This window comes from Rhamphochromis longiceps, linkage group LG22 (assembly GCF_057381845.1).
Source record: "Rhamphochromis longiceps isolate RC_006_pf linkage group LG22, R_longiceps_female_GT1.1, whole genome shotgun sequence".
In the NCBI taxonomy this organism is placed as follows: Eukaryota; Metazoa; Chordata; class Actinopteri; order Cichliformes; family Cichlidae; genus Rhamphochromis; species Rhamphochromis longiceps.
In genome coordinates this window covers 12,126,156-12,144,392 of record NC_140577.1, presented here as the reverse complement: position 1 = coordinate 12,144,392, position 18,237 = coordinate 12,126,156, and the positions used below count along the sequence as shown (strand labels likewise).

The 18,237-nt window shown below is 42.2% G+C and overlaps 1 protein-coding gene across 1 annotated transcript in view; it reads left to right on the top strand.

The window, feature by feature from the left end:
- Window positions 1–5,455: 5,455 nt before the first annotated feature.
- Window positions 5,456–18,237, top strand: part of LOC146643614 (dolichyl-diphosphooligosaccharide--protein glycosyltransferase subunit STT3B) — a 108,832-nt gene continuing 96,050 nt past the window's right edge. Inside the window, exon 1 of the mRNA XM_085396657.1 lies at window positions 5,456–5,952. Within this exon, the coding sequence (XP_085252783.1) occupies window positions 5,693–5,952 (260 nt within the window). The 5' untranslated portion in view covers window positions 5,456–5,692. The remainder of the gene's footprint in view (window positions 5,953–18,237) is intronic.

Genomic DNA, 18,237 nt, shown 5'->3' with positions numbered 1-18,237 from the left:
GGGTGAACCAAAGTTGACATGAGATATAAAAAAGGAAGAAAAGGAAGCAAATTGCACTTTTGCCCTCATTTTCTTTTATCAGCAGTGGATTGTAGGAGAGCAGGGAACCGACTTTTGATTGTGTATGGAGTTTAAAAAAGAGAGACAAAAGATGTTAATTAGGAAGGTTTAGAGGTGCTTGGAGACACAAGTTTGAACTTTAAGAAACGCTGAGCTCCAGACATTATACTGACCTGAATTACTCTGGCTTCATGCGACACACGAGCAACAACAGAGGAGCAGTAATGATCTGGCACAGAGCTGGCTGTCTTCTGTCCTCTCTCTTTTCCATCCTGCAGCCTCTCCTCTACTCCCACCTTGTCCCACCTCTCCCATCTTCACTGGAAAGCCAAGCTAAGTTTAACTTTATTTGAAAGGTGTGAATTGCGTGCTGTCAGATGACCGATCGAGGGCAACCAGGAGACGGATCGATTGGATATAAGCGCAGCGGAGAGAAGCATACCCCTGACCAAGGGGCCACTTGGTATTGAGCAGCCTGTGTAAAGTGCTATTTGGACAGAAAATAGACCAGAGCTAGCTTTTAATGTAAAAGATTTTCTCATTATACAAAGCAAAAAGAGCACAAGCGACATTTTACTGTTTATAACGTTTGGTGTTTGGTGTTACAGTGGCTTGAGAGTCCTGGCATGAGAAGGAGTATTTCAGGCAGATGCTTTCTTGGAATTTAAGCAAAACAACAACAAAAAAAAATCATAATCTATTGCTTTTGATGAGCATATATACCTTTTCTCTCTAACTCACATGTGAATGCAGCAGAAACATGCCAGCGAGGTGGCTTGTGTATCTGCCCATCTTATTTTGAATGCCACCATTGTAATTTTGCCACGGGAGGGTTGTCGGGGATGTCACTGAAACAGTAGCAAATAAATATGTTGTGTTCTGAATTGAGACAGCTCATGTCGGCCGCTCAGGAAAGTGAAAGAAGGGTCATTTGTCAAGCAGAGGCAGCTGTGGAAATTGGGAGACGTACTTCAATTTTCAGCACGTGAGTCATATATCTCTCTCTCTCTCTCTCCTGCTGGGATAATGTCAGGCCAGGTTCCAGCCGTTTCTTACGCATTACATTTCTCATATCTGAGCGCCATGTCTTCTCAATAGACAGCATGCGGAGGCTTCACGAACCACACCAAAGTCAGGGAAATGTTGATAAGGCGCGTGTTATTCTGAAGAGGAAGTAGTGCAAGCCAACTTCTCAGACTCTGACATTCTGCCTGCAGACAGCTGATATCTCTGTTGAGCTCAGGTAAGTATTTCGGTTGTCCCTATTTCTCAATATCTGCTTCTCTCTCCCTCTCTTACTCTTTCTCCATCTTACTCTCTCTTTTCGTGCTCCATCAATTGAAACTTTCTTATATAGATTTTTATATAAAATTTGAAGCATCACTGCAGGCACTTTCAGCCGTGTCGACAAGTCAGAATCAATCTTGATGAATGTGGTGAACTGTGAATGTTTTCAGACAATTTTCTCTGCTGATATGCTTTCCAGAGTTATTCTTAGTTAAAAAAAAAATTGAGTGACTGTTCTTCTTTTACTCATTTTTGTGTGGAGCCTGCTTTACGCATACCCACACAGGTTTTTATATTTATATATATTTTATAATTGCCTAATTATTTTGTCATTTCATGGAGTAATTGTAACAAATAAAAGCTTATAAGTCCTTAAAATGATACACTGAATGAATAAAGATACAAAGAAATATTATTGCATTGATTGTTTTGTTTTTCTACATGGATTCAATTCAAGTATTTTTGTAAGCAAAATACAAAAGACTTGCCATTGTCTCTGAAGCTTCACAGCCTCTTGGGGGGAGAAAACTTTTCACACACACTGGAAAATGGCAGATGAACGCGCTGAATACAATACCATCTTGCTGCAGATGCAGCATAATAAATTGAGCAAAAGCTCTCTGATCTCTGGGATAACAGATTGTTCTATATTCTGTTGCAAAATATAGAAGCTTATTGCACTATTTCATATTTATCTGGCGTGTGCACAGGCACATATTTGAATAGCCAAGTAATGCCAAAGCCATGTAAACACTCCTCCCATCGGTGCCGAGATGAGCGCGTCGTGCAGTTGCCGAGTATCATCCGAGTGTGTTCAGTGGGGACCGAGGGAGCTGTGTCCACATCCGGTGCATTTAACTACCTCTCTGTGGCCCCCTGTGGAGAAATGAGGCGTGCTCAGTGTGAAATGGTGTGTCACTGATGAGGCCATGCCGGTAACCCCCGTGCACTTGGTCACAGAGCACACACCATCAAGTAGAGGTTGACTCAGGTCATTGCTTCTGCTATATTTCTCCTCCTCTGATTTCTCATTAACACTTGAAAGACTGAAGATGTAATTTAACTCATGGAGAGCCTTCAATACCCAGGCTTTTTTTTTTTTTTTCGATTAACGTGACCATCAAATTCTTTTTTAAAGAGCATTAAAACAGACAGCCCAACTCTCTCCTTGCCACAGCTCCTAACAGTTGGATGCTGCACCTTATTGGAACAGTAAGTGGTTGTTTTAAGTACTCTCAATTCACTGCAGCTCTGAGAGTGCAGTGGTGCTGGCTAATCATCCCGCTATAATGGATTACAGTATAACAGGTAAAGTTTCAAAGCTTCCTGAATGAAATGTCTGAATCTTGTGTTTCTGCTCATAATGAGCAAATGGAATGTACATGATGGATTTACCCATTTTACACATAGATGATGCACAAGGTAATTAGTTAAGAGGAGTGCCAAGTCGGCTAAATGAAAAGAAATGAGAGAAAACAGAGCAACAAGAAAACTTGGTGTTGAGTTTTCATTCAGTCTTGGAAAGACATGAAGCTGGTTATTGGAGAGTAATGGGTGTATGAATTTGTATGGTCCTGCTATCCCTGAAAGAAGGATTGGTAATCAATCTAGTTGTTTTCCTTCCTTCAAACGATTGTATCTTGGGAATGGCTCCAGCCTCCAGTAATGACCCTCAATAGGAAGCAGCAGGTATAGATAACAGATCGATCTATAATTCTCTCTTTCCTTATCAAATCCCCAGAGTATCAGGAATCTGGTCAGGCTTTGTGACGTCAGTTTTTGACTCCAGGCTCGCTCCTAACTGGACCTCACATATAATGCATGTATTAGATGGGAGGCTACTTTTTAAAAAGCGGGCAGCAACTTTGCTCTCATCGGGGACATCTAATAAAGGAGTTGTTTTCTTCTCTTTTCACTGAGTCACAAAAGGAGACAGAGATGTGATATTGATAGGTATCTCCAGACAAATTGTTTAGGCTAATCAATACTCCGCCTCTATGACATGATAAATATTTCTGGCTTACAGGATTTACTTGTAACATTTTCAGAAAACCAAAAACTGGCATGCTGTTATTATAATCCTCTTAATCATTTATGACACCTCGCTCACTGACCCATGGCAGGCATTTAAGGGTTTAGGGTTGGGGGTTTTTCTTTACAACTGCCCTTTAGCAAAATTAAAAGCTGGAGACACCTAAGGATGCTGTGCATAAACTCTGCAAGTCTGTGATGCTGTGGGGAGAAGAAAAAAAAGGAAAATAAAAACAAAGCAAACAGAAACAGTCAAGCCTGCCTCTGGAGAGAGGGTGAAGGCAAAGCCGCTCTAGCCTGGCAACAGCACTTATTTTGGCTGGTTTTCATCTGGGCTTGGCCTTTTGACAAGAGATGCAATTGAAGAAATCTTCACAGCCTCCATTTCTTCTTTTCAAAGGTCACCCATTCATAATCTTAAGGTAGAATAGAAAGCGTGAAGGGTTAGAGTGTTTTTCATGGCATAAGCAGGCCTTAACGAATGATCGAGACGCTGGGCGCATATGTGTGTGAATGAGCACACTGTCGTGCGCCTACAAGAGGACGGCTTCATCAATATGCATGCGGTTATGTGTGCGTAGGATTTCATGTGTTTACATGTATCACACTCCTGCCGTCTGTCTGCATTTAGTCTTTGTGTGTGAATGAATTTAGGCACTGAATCCCAGCTTCAGACGCTGATGGCGTCTCTCTTTCAGTCTCTACGATCTCTTCCTGAACTCCAAACTCTTATCCACTTCTGCCACTCCACCTGCTTTCTATGATGACCCCCATCAATTTTCATAATCATCCTTTTACTCTCCTTTATTATGAGCTTTCCATCTACCCATCTCTCCAAAGCTGTATTTTTCATCTCCCTCTTATCCCCTTCTCATCTCACCACCAGACAGCCTGAATGCACAGCCACATTAAGCCGGCTCAAGCTTCAGTCCTGTTCTCTTACATGAATTTTTCATTTGAGTTTTCAAAAATGATCGTCTCACAGGTGACAGGGTAGCTGTAAACAGTGCTGATGCAAAGTAGGTATGCGAATTTGGGCCAGTTTGAGATATTTCCAAACCAGTGTAGGGTATTAGCTGTTTGTTCTATCTTATAAATTCAAAATTATGATGTCAAGATGCTAATGCTATTAGAATATACATCATCCGTTTAAACAGCCCAATTCAAAAGTATTGAAAACAGGTGTCAATACATCCATCCATCATTTTCCACTTATCCTTATCAGGGTTAAATCTATTTGGTCTACAATAAGTTCGGAAAAAAAACAAAACGTTTTTTGCTATCAGATTACACCGAAGAGGGCTGTTGGACTATAATTTTTCTCCTTTGGGACTGGATCACACCTCAGATAAATCAATAATACTTCCTACATCCGTCTCATCGTTATTTGAAACCACCAAGTACAAAATAAATGTATACAATCAATCATAAAAAAAAATTACAAAATACAAAAGGCTTGAAGATTTATTTGAAATATTAAAAAAAAAACGTGTTTCATTTCAATATAGTCTTTCAAGGCTTTGGGGCAAGTTGTGAAAGTACATCCCGATTTTAAGGGAATGATGAATGCTGTGTTCTTGTCTTTGCTGGGGGACACAGTAATGATGAGATACATCAATCTGTATTATCACCCTACCGTCAGTCCACAACATCCAAGGGCAACAGAAATATTGCAGTCGCACAGACAATTTATCTTCGCACACCTGCTTATATACCCATAGGTACACGAAAGCGCTTCCCTCAAGATTAAGAACCTTGTGCGCTCTCATTCTGTAACTTATTCTCTATCTTAAAAACTGTAAAAAAAATAGTGATAAAAGTTTGATTTATAGTTACTATCGGATTTACTTTATCGAAAGTATAATAGGGATAATCCCTATTTCAATCAGTTGCAGCCATAATTTTGCTCCGTTTTCATTGGTAAAACTTTCTGTCGGATTAGAAGGTTCGTTTCTCTGATTGGTCTAGATACATAGAATCCCGCCCCTTCGTACCTGTCGATCTGTGAGAGGTCGCCTGAGCGTCCTAGAGCCCGCCTCTCGCATCCCTCCCGCCCCTCTCCGCCGGCGTTCAATCGTGAAGCGGATTGACGGTTGCATCCTCGGTATGTGGCGCATGAGTGTGCGTTTCGGGATGTAACTGCGGTCTCCCGGAGTAGCGATACCAAATTAAATCATACCTTACACCCGAAGGAGTTAGATGATAGGATACCTGAGAGAAGTGGGCACAGCATAGGGAAGTATACGACAGTACGGAGCGGGGGGAAAGACGTGGAGCGGGGCAGGAGCAAATCCAGCCGACACTGCGCGCAGAAATGGCGGAGCAACACGCAGCCAGCGACGGCAAGCACAAAGCGTCCACCAACGCCGGGGGCTCGGTGCACGGGAACAGTCGACCCGGCGCCGCGGGTGGAGGAGGGGGCAAAGGAGGCCTGTCTGGCGGACTGACACAGCCAGCTGGGTGGCAGTCTTTACTCTCGTTTAGCATTCTTTTTCTGGCCTGCCTGGCGGGATTCAGCTCCAGACTTTTTGCGGTGATCCGGTTCGAGAGCATCATCCACGAGTTCGACCCGTGGTAAGCTAGCTAACTACTGTCTGCTGTTCGCTGGTTACACTTGCTTGTAATGGAAATGAGAGACTGAGAATTTAATCCCTACAGAGGGGAGGTATTTTTTTTTTTTTAAATTAAACACGACGTATATTTATTTATCTCCTTGCTTTGCTTTACGCTTTATAAAGTTAGCACAATCGCAGCGGTGTTAAGTTTTTGAATGCAGCTCAGCTTTAACTTTAATTTTGATTTCGTGCTGTGGTTCGTTAGCGGCTCATGCTCGTTATTACACAGCATGCCCCCCCCCAAATGACCCTGGCACATACACTTGTATATACGGGCTCGGTGGCCCAATGTGCAGCCCATCTGCGGGACCTTGACATTTAAATATGATAAAGAGCTAGCTAACTAGTCTGGTTTGACCAGTTGTCCAGTTGTGTGTTACCCAACAGTAGGTTTGTGTACTTGCTGCAGTGAGCTCTGCCTTGAGTCTTCAGCTGCAGGAACTTTATTCGGATTGAAAGAGCAGAGAAAAAAATAAATAAATCTGCATTTTAACCAGTGAAAGTGTAAAATAGTTAACAGCCTGATTATTTTACTCGTGTGCTTGATTGATGTGTTTGATTGATTGAAGTAGTTTGGTTTTCTCATGTCTTATTGTTGCTTCGCTACATCTTGAATGACCAGGGTCTCTTGCAAGCTTCCAGCCGGTGCTTCTCGTAAAAGCAGGTTGTAACCCGGAAGCCAACTGATCCGATCTGGCGTGTCTGTCATCACAATGGAGAATTATTCCGCTTTGTAACAGTGTCACATGGGCTCACAGGCGGCCGCCTGGTTGCCCTGTCATTCCCTCATTGCTCTCTTATATTGTGTGGCATTCAACGAGGCAGCAGAACTGATGCATCCATTTATTAATTTTCAAGGACAGGTGCTCCATCTAGTTCAGGGTGACACTTGCGTCTTCAATTATGTTGATAACTTGATTGCATTTAAAAGCCAAGGGCCAAGGCTTATGGCTGTGGGAGGTTCTGCGTGGTTCAGATGAGCTTGCTCCTTTTCTCAGACTGGAATTTGCTGAAAGGGCTGACCTTAGCGCTGTTAATGAGTAGTCCCATGTGTCTTGCACTCATTAGAAGCTGCTTTTACAACCTTCATATTTCCCGATTAAAGTTTGGGGGGGGGGGGTAGTCATAGAGCTTTTGGATACAGTATATTATCTATGGTACTGTGCTGCATTTCACAGTAGCAGTGGGAGCTGTTTTGCCTCAGTATAAAGCTATAATGTGGCACCCGTTTCCACAGTTGCAGAGCAAGAATGGCACAGGTCTTTGGCAGCATGTCACAGGAAAGAAAGCAAAGACATTCTTTGATATTCAGAAGTTTAAAAAGCCCTCGCAGCAACGAGTAGTCTGCATCTGTTCTCAATTTTTGTCCCCCCAACACAACACAAAGCACCGTTTCAACCGTCTGTTGCCAGCTTAAATGTGTAAAACTGTAAATTCTGTCGCATTGGAGTGTTTTTATTTTTATTTTATAATGCACAGTATCCTTATTAAAGTGGAGACTTGCATCAAAAAAAATATATCTACAGTTAGCTGTTCATTGATACTAAATTGTCCTCCTCCCCTTGTGTCATGTTTTGAACAAGAACCGACTGACATCTTAATAATTCATACTCCTAACAATCCGACAAACCTGACCCTCCCTTGGGTTTTTACTTTGAGTGTCCTTTTTAAACATGTACTAATGTTTGTTTGGTCATCTTTTAAAGAGTTTTGTAATTATGTTTCATCAAGCACTATAACTTTCTCACTTTTGTGACAGAAAGAAATTGTGTGTTTTTTGTTTTGTTTTTTCCAGCTGTGTGAACACTGGATGCTGATTGGAAGTCAGCACCAGACACACCATCAGTGCCGTTGTCCGTTGTTGTCTAAGCGCTTATTGTTTTTTTATTGTTTTTTTCCCCCCCTCTGCACAGAGCTTCAAATTATCAGCAGCTAACCATTACGTTAAACAAGCTGGCAATTTGAAGAATCAAGATTGGATTTACAAGCACCCAAATGTCAAGCTTATTCTGCAGTATGCAAATGCTCTGAGCTGTGCTGATTTTTGCAGAAGGGTCGCTGCCGTGGTTCGGCTATATCTGGCTGTGCTAATTTTAATTTCCTAATATTTGTTTATTTAAAAATCAGGGGGGATTAGTTGGCATTCAGGTGGGATTCATTTATTTATTTATTTTCATCCATTGATTGAGCTAATTAGGGTTCATGCCAAGAAAGGTGTAAAGCCTGATGGCTGGGACACTCCAAGGGTGGGTGGAGGACATAGGTGCCAGCCTGCTGTGTGGCACAGATGGAACAGTACGGCTGCCTAGGTGCAGACACAGTGTGTAGCTACTAACGGCCAACTTCTCTCTCCTAAAGTAAGGTAAGGTGCACTATGTCAGCAAGAGAACAAAAGAATCACTTAACCCCATTTACATAAAGATAAATGATGATTTGGCTCACAATAACTGGAGTACATTAGGAGACTGGCATAGCCTAGATGGCTAGTGCCGTTCATCTGTTGTTTGCCTAGGCTGCTGAACAGGACAAGGAGAAGTGTCACTGGAGGGGCAGCTGATTGCCGCAAACAGTGGACCAGCACCTTTTATGTAGTATTATTCATCCGTTCTCTTCCGCTTATCCTTGTCAGGGTCGCAGAGGCTGGAGCCCATCCCAGCTACTGAAGGGCTAAAGGCAGGCTACACCCTGGACGCGTCGCCAGTCTATTGCAGGGCTACCAGATAGAGACAGACAACCATTCATTCACATTCAAACCTATGGGGAATTTTAGATTTACTAATTAACCTAACCCACTAGCTTTCCTCCCACAGTCTTTTGCCCTGGCCAGGTAATGGAATCGAATTCAGGACCCCCAGGACCTCTTTGCTGTGAGGAAACGGTGTCACTGTGCTGTCGTGTATATAAATGACAGGGGTAGTCTGGAGTTTTAAATATTCAGTTATCATTAAGCTACAAAACAACGTATTTAAAATAAGCTTATGGAATGTCATAACATTTATCGTCATCTAGAGTCACATTGTGTTTCTGAGAAGCTCTTATACTGATAACGTCCGAGCACATCCCAGATTCTCAGTGGGGTTAATGTATGGACTCTCTGGTAGCCACTAGAGGCGGGGTTCACTTCAGGTACTTGGGATATAATATTACTGTGATTTTTTTTTTTTTAATTTAATTTAATTTAATTTTTTAATAATTTTTTGATATACTGCAGTAACATAAATTGCAATTTATCACTTTTCTTTCTCAACAGCATAGTATGTCCTTAAAGATAAACTTTGCCAACACCTGTTTTATCCAGTAATACGAAGTTATCTCACTTTATTTCGTCCATAGCTGCAAAATGAGATTGCTGACACTCAACAAAACCTACCATAAATGTTGCAGTCTGCAGTCAGTCTGTGGTTGAATGGGGTCATGTTGGCAATTGCATCCAACCTGTTTTGGGTAATACGGCAATTTGCTTTGGTAAATTGTCAAAAATCTCACGTGTTGCAGTCTACATAGACAGAAATTCACCAGTTGCATAATTCACATTTAACCGTTACACTTTTTTTTTTTTTTTTTTGTCAGCAACCCCCCCCCCCCCCCCCCCCCCCCCCCCCTCTTAATCGAGTATAAATCTGCTACAGCAGTACAGGGTCATGTGAGATTGTTGTTGGTGATCTTTGAAGAATTTGCTGTTTTACACGTTCACCCAACAAGCCAACGATTACCAGTTCGGTTCTGAGAGGGGGGCACAAGTCCCTCTGAAGTCCATCAGGAAGAGCGCCAAACATGTGACCCCTTGTGTAGAAGGGAACAGCCAGAAGTAGCTTTATCATGCATAAAAATACCAAACTCATTTTTGCGAGTAGCTGTAAGGTTTGCTTTGTAAGGGGACTTTTTCCCTGCATCACATGCTTGTGAATTAAATTAATTGGGTTTTCAGAAGCTGTTCGGAAAAGAGATTTGATACTCACTGGTGGTGTGCTACTTTTTCAGATTCTTCAGCTCAGGGTTGTACAGATTACCAGTTCAGCACAAGCATTGCTTTTTAGATGCAGTAATGTCAGTCAGATAACACTCAGATTAAATGATTGATTAATTAAAGCATCAAAATAGTCAGTCTGGTTTCCAGGCTCCAAGCTCATCACTGCCCACAGATATGTTAAGCATAAATGTGGGGAGTAATAAGTGAATATCCGGCTGGCAGCACTGCAGTGAAAGGTTAGAGAGAGAAATTGGAAGTTCTGGACATTAAATAGACCGCCAAACTGGGAGGGTGTGTGTGAGTGTGTGAGACGCAGTGCAGCCCAAGTTGGCTGCTTTCAGACTTGGCTCAGTATAAGGCCAGGGATTTTTTTGAGTCATTAAAATGAAGACGGTGACCTGTCATGACAAAATGAATGTAACTGATAGCGGGAAGATTAATTTTTATCATGAAATTGAGAACAAGACAGCCTGAGCCTTCCTTGGGATTAACTCGGGCTGCTGAGAGCTGGGTTTTCCTGGTAGTCAGTGGTTGTTTGTTGTGGGTTAAATCTTATCCTTGGAGTGTCATCTTCAGCCTGGCTGTCCGTATTGTTTAAGTTTATTAGGAATCTCTCAGCTCTGAGCTCTTTCTCTCTCTCTCTCAGCTCTAAACAAAGTACATCTTCTCTGTATTTAAAGTGCAATGTTAAATACTGTGTGCTCAGCTCCAGTTGCATATCTGCATATAACTTCAGTTCGACAAATCCTTACAGCTGAAAAACGTTTGAATTTGCAAGGGTCATGTTTAGGTGAAGGTGAGAGAGATGATTGTGCTTGTGCCTTCTCCTGCTGTGGAATTCATGCAATCTGTGCACACATTTACTAAAGCAGTGTTACCGGGTCAAGACAAGATTTTTAAATGGGAGCCATTGGAAAACTGCCTAACATGCTCTAAAGGATATTCCTGTTATTTCATCACACTTGCCTACATTCTCTTTTTCACTGTGCTCTTGTTTCTGGGCTTAAAATGTACAAAACGACTTCCTCTCCCTCCCCCCAAAGAAATCCTTAAAATTTTAACACTTTGTCAGCTTTGTTCTTGATCATCGCCGTTGGAAACCTGCAAAACTGGAGGCTCTATTAGTACGACAGCTGGATAGCAATGCAGAATCTTTCCCATCTTCTTTTTTGGGGGGGGGTGATAGTGACTTTGATGTAAGATGCAGAGGAAAACATCCAATGATTATGACCTGTTTTTGAGTGTTAATAGAAAAACAAGACGTGTGAAATGTCAGCGGTTTCACAGATACATTATACAGTCCTTTGCTGTTTCAGACAACACTCTGATATGAGTTAACACCTCAGAAATGATGTTTTAGTGTCTCTGATTGCTTTAATAATGTGGTCTATGATGGACTTTGCTGAGTGTTTTTCACCCTCCTTTAATTCTGTCTTTTTCAAAACTTTTATCTGAAAGTAGATTAGGCCAGCAGCTGCTGGCACAGCAACATGTGAGCTAATGCTGTAGTGTGGGAAAATGGAGAATAAGTTGTGACTGATCTTTCCACCAGACACTTGGCTGGAGCTGTGATCCTTGCTTAAACCCCCAACTGTCCGGCAGATTATAAAATATTCAGCGCAGATTTGGTGTCCAGTTACCTGAAGCAGGATTTTTTTTTCCCCTAAGGAGCCCATCCTTCCTGATATTATGCTTGGTACTTACAAGGAAGACTTACATTAAGTCTTGGTTAACGGGTTGGAGTTGACCACAGCTGCGTATTAGTATTTTACAGCATGCCCCAGTGCCAAAGCTAGCTGCTATATTTCTATTCCACCTTTGCGCTGAAGTTATGTCGCAGCACCTAAAGGACACAGGAAGAGTTTCTTTTCCTCTTCCTTACAGAACTTTCATTTTCTGTTTTCTCCCCAGTCAGGAGACTTCATATCAAGCCTCTGATGATTAAGTGCTGTTTTGGAGGCAAGGCTTCCCAGCGGACTAGTGTCAGGCATTGCAGCGAGGTTTGCGAATCTGAGGAGCGCTCCATGTGTGAAGACAGGAAGCGACAGATCTCTTCCAGGGCACCTGGGGCATGTGTCGCTGAGCTGCTCCTGGCAGGAAACAGCAACAGGCCTGGGGTAGCCGCTGCCTAGTACAATGAAAGTCACACAAACAACCCAGTCTTCTGTTGTCATTTGATTTTGGATCTTTATTTCTTCTAACAGAGACCAAGGTTTTGGATTTGTTTTAAATGCCTGTTCATGATTGAGAACTGAGACTACTTGAATTTACTTTCTTTATACCCTTTGTTCTGAGGTTGTGTTAATGGCTTTTAGTCGAGCCTGGCCTGTATGCATAAAAGGAAAGATGTGTTAAGTGCATAGGTAACAAACAAGTTTGCAGTTATCACAAAGACACCACGTGACTGATACTGCTAAGCCATTGTACTGCAGGCATTGCATTGAGTATTGAAGACAATGGTGTTAGTGCTCCTCTTATAGACAAACTGTAAGCGTCTATGTTTTAGCCAGTGTTGCTCATTAGCTGTTTTTGAAAGCACTGGCAAGATCGCCACCTCTCTGGTTTCACTCGTCAGCTTTTCAGAGAACACACGACTTTGCAGACCCCTTCGTGGAGGGTCATGGCACTGTGAGAGAGGTAGTTCAGTTTGTTAGTGTGATGAATTGCCCCTGCCTCACATTCAGAGCTGTACTCACCCACACGTTAGCAGCTTTTAAGATAAGATAAGATAACCTTTATTAGTCCCACACGTGGGAAATTTGTTTTGTCACAGCAGGAAGTGGACAGTGCAAAAGTTATGACGCAAAAATTAGAATACAATAAGAATAAATACAGTACACAGCTGTACAGAATAGAATAAAATAATATACTATATACAGTAGAATAAAATAGAATAAAAATATACAATAAGATAAAAATAGAATACGAATGCTATATACAACTGAGTAAAAATACGATGCCAGAAAAGATTATTGCACTTAGTGTTATTGCACATGTGTGGATGTGTGTGTTTGTTCAGTTAAAGTCTTTGTTGTGGAGTCTGACAGCAGTGGGGAGGAAAGACCTGCGAAATCTCTCCGTCCCACACCGTGGGTGCCGCAGTCTCCCACTGAAGGAGCTGCTCAGTGCTGTCACAGTCTGCTGCATGGGGTGGGAGATGTTGTCCAACAGGGATGACAGCTTAGCCGCCATTCTCCTGTCACTCACCACCTCCACTGGGTCCAGAGGGCATCCTAGAACAGAGCTGGCCCTTCGGATCACCCTGTTCAGTCTCTTCCTGTCCCCAGCAGAGATGCTGCCGCCCCAGCAGACCACACCATAAAAGATAGCAGAAGCCACCACAGAGTCATAGAAGGTCTTCAGGAGTGGGCCCTCCACCCCAAACGACCTGAGTCTCTGCAGCAGGTACAGCCTGCTCTGCCCTTTCCTGTAGAGGGCGTCTGAGTTATGAGTCCAGTCCAGTCTGTTGTTCAGATGAACACCAAGGTACCTGTAGCTGTCCACAGCCTCAATGTCCATACCCTGGATGTTCAGTGGTTGCAGTGGAGAATGCGTGTGAAGCCAGTTAAGTATTTGTTAAGTATTTGTTTAACTTTACATTTAATTACACTATGGTCAGAGAGGTTTGAACATAGTCCCCTGTTTATATAGGGCACGGTATAAAAGAGCCTTGGTTTATTATTCATTACAAATTAGCTTGAGCCTGTCGTCTGCCTTAGCTTTCTAAACCACAGTCTTATAAATTTTGGCAGCCGTTTGCTAATGAGATTTTAAGAGCATTGTCCTTTGAAAGCTTTGAACAGTGTGTTCCAACATTGTGCTTCTTGTTCGAGGCTAAGAGTATGATTATGCACTCTATAATTTTTAACATTTAAAGATGTAAATGGCAGTGTTTCCAGTGTTGTGCCATTCGTTCACCTTTGGACCGCCGGTCTAATAAATTTCAGGCCACATTGTTTAAAAAAAGGTAAGACTTCTCTTTTGTTAAAAATTTATTCAGGTGCTGGCAAATGCACTACAGATTATTTATCAGAATTGAAAGGCTCGCTTTGGTGGGAACATTTAGTGCAGCATACTGTGCAGATTTGCGGTTGCTGCCAGAGTAGCCTGTCTAATATAGATCGAATACATCTGTCAAACTCCGAAGACGGTTATGTGCTTGGTAAGATGCTACCTTTCAGCTGAATTCGCCCACAAACATTCACATAGTATATGAGGGGGCAGGAGCGATACAGACGGGTACGCTTCTTTGTCGTTCTTTTGAAAGAAAAGGCTAGTGATCATAAAACACGCTCACACTGTGGTCACAAAGCCTCCAGACAAACGTGACTGAGGGGAAAGGAAGCGAAAACAATGTTTAGCAATCGGCTCTAAAAAACGATCAATGTGACAAACAGCTTGGTGTGTGTCACGCAAAGTGAAAATGTGTGGTCGATCCATCTTTTATCCAGCTGTTTGGCGTTGTCATGGAGTCTCTGACGCGATCGTTGTTCCGTGACCGCTCATGCTGGAGTATCCATCCATCTAGGAGGGGAGTAGGGGGGCAACAGATCGAGAGACGTGTCTGCTTAACAGATGCAAGGCCGTAATTGAGAGCACTCGTTGAATACCGGCGCACTTTTGTTTAGTCTTTTTGTTGAGAAGACACATTGGTCGAATTGAGTAACTGGTCAGCAGTAAGTTTTCATGCTTTGAGTTTGCTCAGCAGCACAACCGTCGAGCAATGCCTTCACCCTTCCGTCTGTGGAATAATAGTTTTTATAGGGGCGCCTCTGTTATTTTTAGAGCTTCGTGAAGAGCTTGACAAGTGAGAATTGTTTCTTGCACTTGACTAAACAATGCGAGACCAACAGGTGTATATAGTGATGCTTGCGCAGAACCAGCATAAAAGTAGTGCTCCTCCCGAGGGGGAAAAGAGTAGAGTTCGACTGAAGCAAGAAACCTAATATCTGCTTGTTAAGACAGACTGAAAATAATCCACAGCACCAAACCACAAACAAGGTAACAAGTCTGACAATGCTGCCTCAAATGTTGCCTCACTCTTACTGCATTCTTTTTCGCCTTCACTTTGGCTTTGAAGTGGTCCTCGATGCACTCTGGTTCAGGGCGAAGTTGGGTGTAGGGAACAAAGAAGATCTGTGCTTATCATACATCCCTGTCCTCTTACTGACAGGAGTCAGCATGCAGCTCAGTGGGCGAGCGCACCTGCATACAGAGAGGAGAAGAAAGGAGGAGTGAGAGAAACGGCGATAGGATAGTAGGAGGCGGAAGGAGAGAGAAGAAATTAATGCCTGCCAGGCATTCAAACAGAGGGAGGCTTTGGCGGTGAAGCCAAAGAAATTTTATTGTTCCAAATAACTGCTTTATCAGTTTGTTTGTGTGCATGTTCATGTGTAATATATGTGCTGTATGGTTTTATGGAGGGGGAGGATAGGGTTGATGTATTATTTTGTCGTCTTCTGCCTCAGGTTAAATTGAATGTCTTCTGTAGCTGATAGACTACTTACACCAGAGTCCATTTAATAAGATCGGCTGCTTAAAGCGTCTCTGAAGCATTACTGAATAGTTCAAATAGCTCAACTCAGCTTATTCTTGAGTAATTTTTCCTCTTTTCAATTTAATCCCTCCAACATTTTGCAGAAAGTCCCTAGAAACTTGCTGCTTAGCATCAGCAGGGAAGCTAGGTAGATGGCTAAGAGCTGGTTTAATCAAATAAATACCAAAGAAAGGGTTATTGCGAATGTCAAGTAGTTTTCTCCACAACGAGGTGATAAAAAGTGGTAGTTGTTCAGGCTTTCTACTCCGTGAGCTGGTTATGTTATATTGAGTTTTGGGTGCACGTTTCCCTGCTTAATTTTGTTTATTGTGCTTGTTGGCTCAATCCCTTGTTGGAGGATTGGCTAGCTCTCAGGTTGGCACGTCTTAAATGCCTTTTGTTCTGCGTCGTCCAGATTTTGTTGTCTTCATTTGAAGTCTTTTGCTTATTTTCCTTGTTTCAAGGTAGGTTTTATGTAAGCTTCTAGCATATCTTTACATCTCAGGTGTATGACTCACTCATCAGTCTTTTGATCGCTCTGTAAATAAAATGAATCAAGTCTCTGATTTTATTGCAGTTACTATAAAGGGTTACACGGCCGCTGTTTGTTTCTCCTCCTGTGTTGTTTTTCAATATATCGTCTCTCCTTAGAATTTTAATATACTCTGGAGGTTTCACGTCTCTTGGGTTTACATGGGTTTGTTCTGGGTGCTTTGGTTTCCTTCTTCAGCAACGAGGATGTTTTGGGATTTAAAGCACTCCTGCTATTGTCCTCGACTAAGCCACTGGCCTCAGACTTAAGTTGGTCCCCAAGGGCCCGTGTATCTGCTTCCTATAGCTCTTAAGAAATTAGTACTTTCTAATGAGAACAATGTAACGGAGACTTGCAGTTTTAGGAGATCTGGGTTTTTCTTCTCGTATAAAAGAATTCTGGCACCAACCAAAGAGGTTTGGGCCATCCACCAAAAGATTTTTTTGATAAGCGGAGTTTAATTTACTTGAGATCTGTTTATTAGATCAGAAATTAAACTATACAGGTTTCCTAAGATAACGCTTACCTTAACTGTATACAACCTATTTATACTTGTATGCATAGTTGTCTCACAAAGGCCCTGGAGATGTACTGACTAAACCTAATGTTTATTAAACGCTTAACAACCCACTGACAGTATGATGGGCATATTCTTTTTAAATGTGTATAAGAAGCAGAATGGTATCTAAGTGCTGTGTGAAGTCGAAATGTTGTATTTTTCCGTTTGTGGTTTCCATGCCATAAAAAAAGAAACAGGAAGTGGAGTTTCACTTCCTAAATTGAAACCAATGTGAAATTAGACTGACTTGAGCTTTGTGAGCTGAATATCAATATATCTTTGTGATTGACAGTACAAAAGTGTATTTGATTTATTTTACAAGGTTTGATTTAGATTTGACTGTCGTAAAACTCTGAAACATAGCGAGGCTGGAAACCAGTGACCTGAAAAGATTACTTGGGAATTAATCAGTTAAAAGTGTTGCCAATCAATTTGCCTTGGATTGATTAACCTGTGAGTTGTTGAAGCTGTATTGCCGTTTCTGTTTTTCCCCAGACTTTAGGTTTCCAGGTGATTAAAGTCAACTGCAGCCGCAGGGAGCTGTGGAGTTTATATTAATCAGCCGACACGTTCGCTTGTGTTAAGAGAAAGCGAAGACAAAAGTGGGATGAAAACACAGCTGCGGATTATAGCTGTATTCAGAAATTCCTAGTAGAATTTTTAATATTCAGAATAAATACCGATTTGCTGGATGTGTTTTGTGTTATGAGCAGGCCACAGTATACTGCTACTCTGCCCACTGTAAGGCCGCCAGTGGGCATCTTTCCATTTTGGCAGCACCCCATCTCTTGTTTTTCTGGTGCAGATGTGTCCATTGTTCTGCTCTTGTGTTTGTTTTCATTCCCCTCGGCCCATTGAGAGCGGATGACTTTATTGTCACAGCCTAGCTGCTGGTAAGCTCACCTGGTGTGACATTATGGATCGCTGTGGTCTGAGGCCACAGCTTTGTTTCAAGTCAAGAGAACAGCCTAGAGCCAGGCTGGGACTGATAGAGGAGCGGGTGGAAGAGAGATCAGGGCAGAGAATGAGAAACGGCAGATGAACGAATGAAGGCGTCTCAAGCAGGACGGAGTGACAGCTGGAATAGGTTGTCAATCTCTGACCGGTTGCAAAAAAAGCCTGTCATTTCATCAGGGTTATCCAGTAAAGCAGCTGGCAGGTAGCCTGGGTGAGCCACATGGCTCTGAAACAAGGTGACATTTTTATGCCAAAAAATGCTGCAATGAGCCTGATGTGTGATTACGTGATCGTTGGAGTTGAATGCAGGCAGCTCAGTAAAAGAACCAGTAAAGACTTTTATTAAGAATAGGATCCATGCTTTTGAGCGGTTTGATTATGTTTGCGGTAGATTTTTCTTTGTAGTTGGTGCTGTACTAACCAGACATTTAATTGTCTGAGGTCTGTTTCTTTGTCCAAGTTTATAAATGATACGATGAAGACTTTGGATTTTTCTCTCATGTTGTCAGAGATGGATTAGTCCTCCGCTCAACTTCTTTCTGCCAGCTTCAAAAAAAAAAGAGAAAAGAAAAGATGACAGTCCTGGATGTCTGCACGGCAAAGGTGAAATTTCTGCTGAACAAGACAAGTCGGGGAAACTAAGATTGAAATTAATCATGTGAAACACATTCATCAAGAAATTTAAAGGCC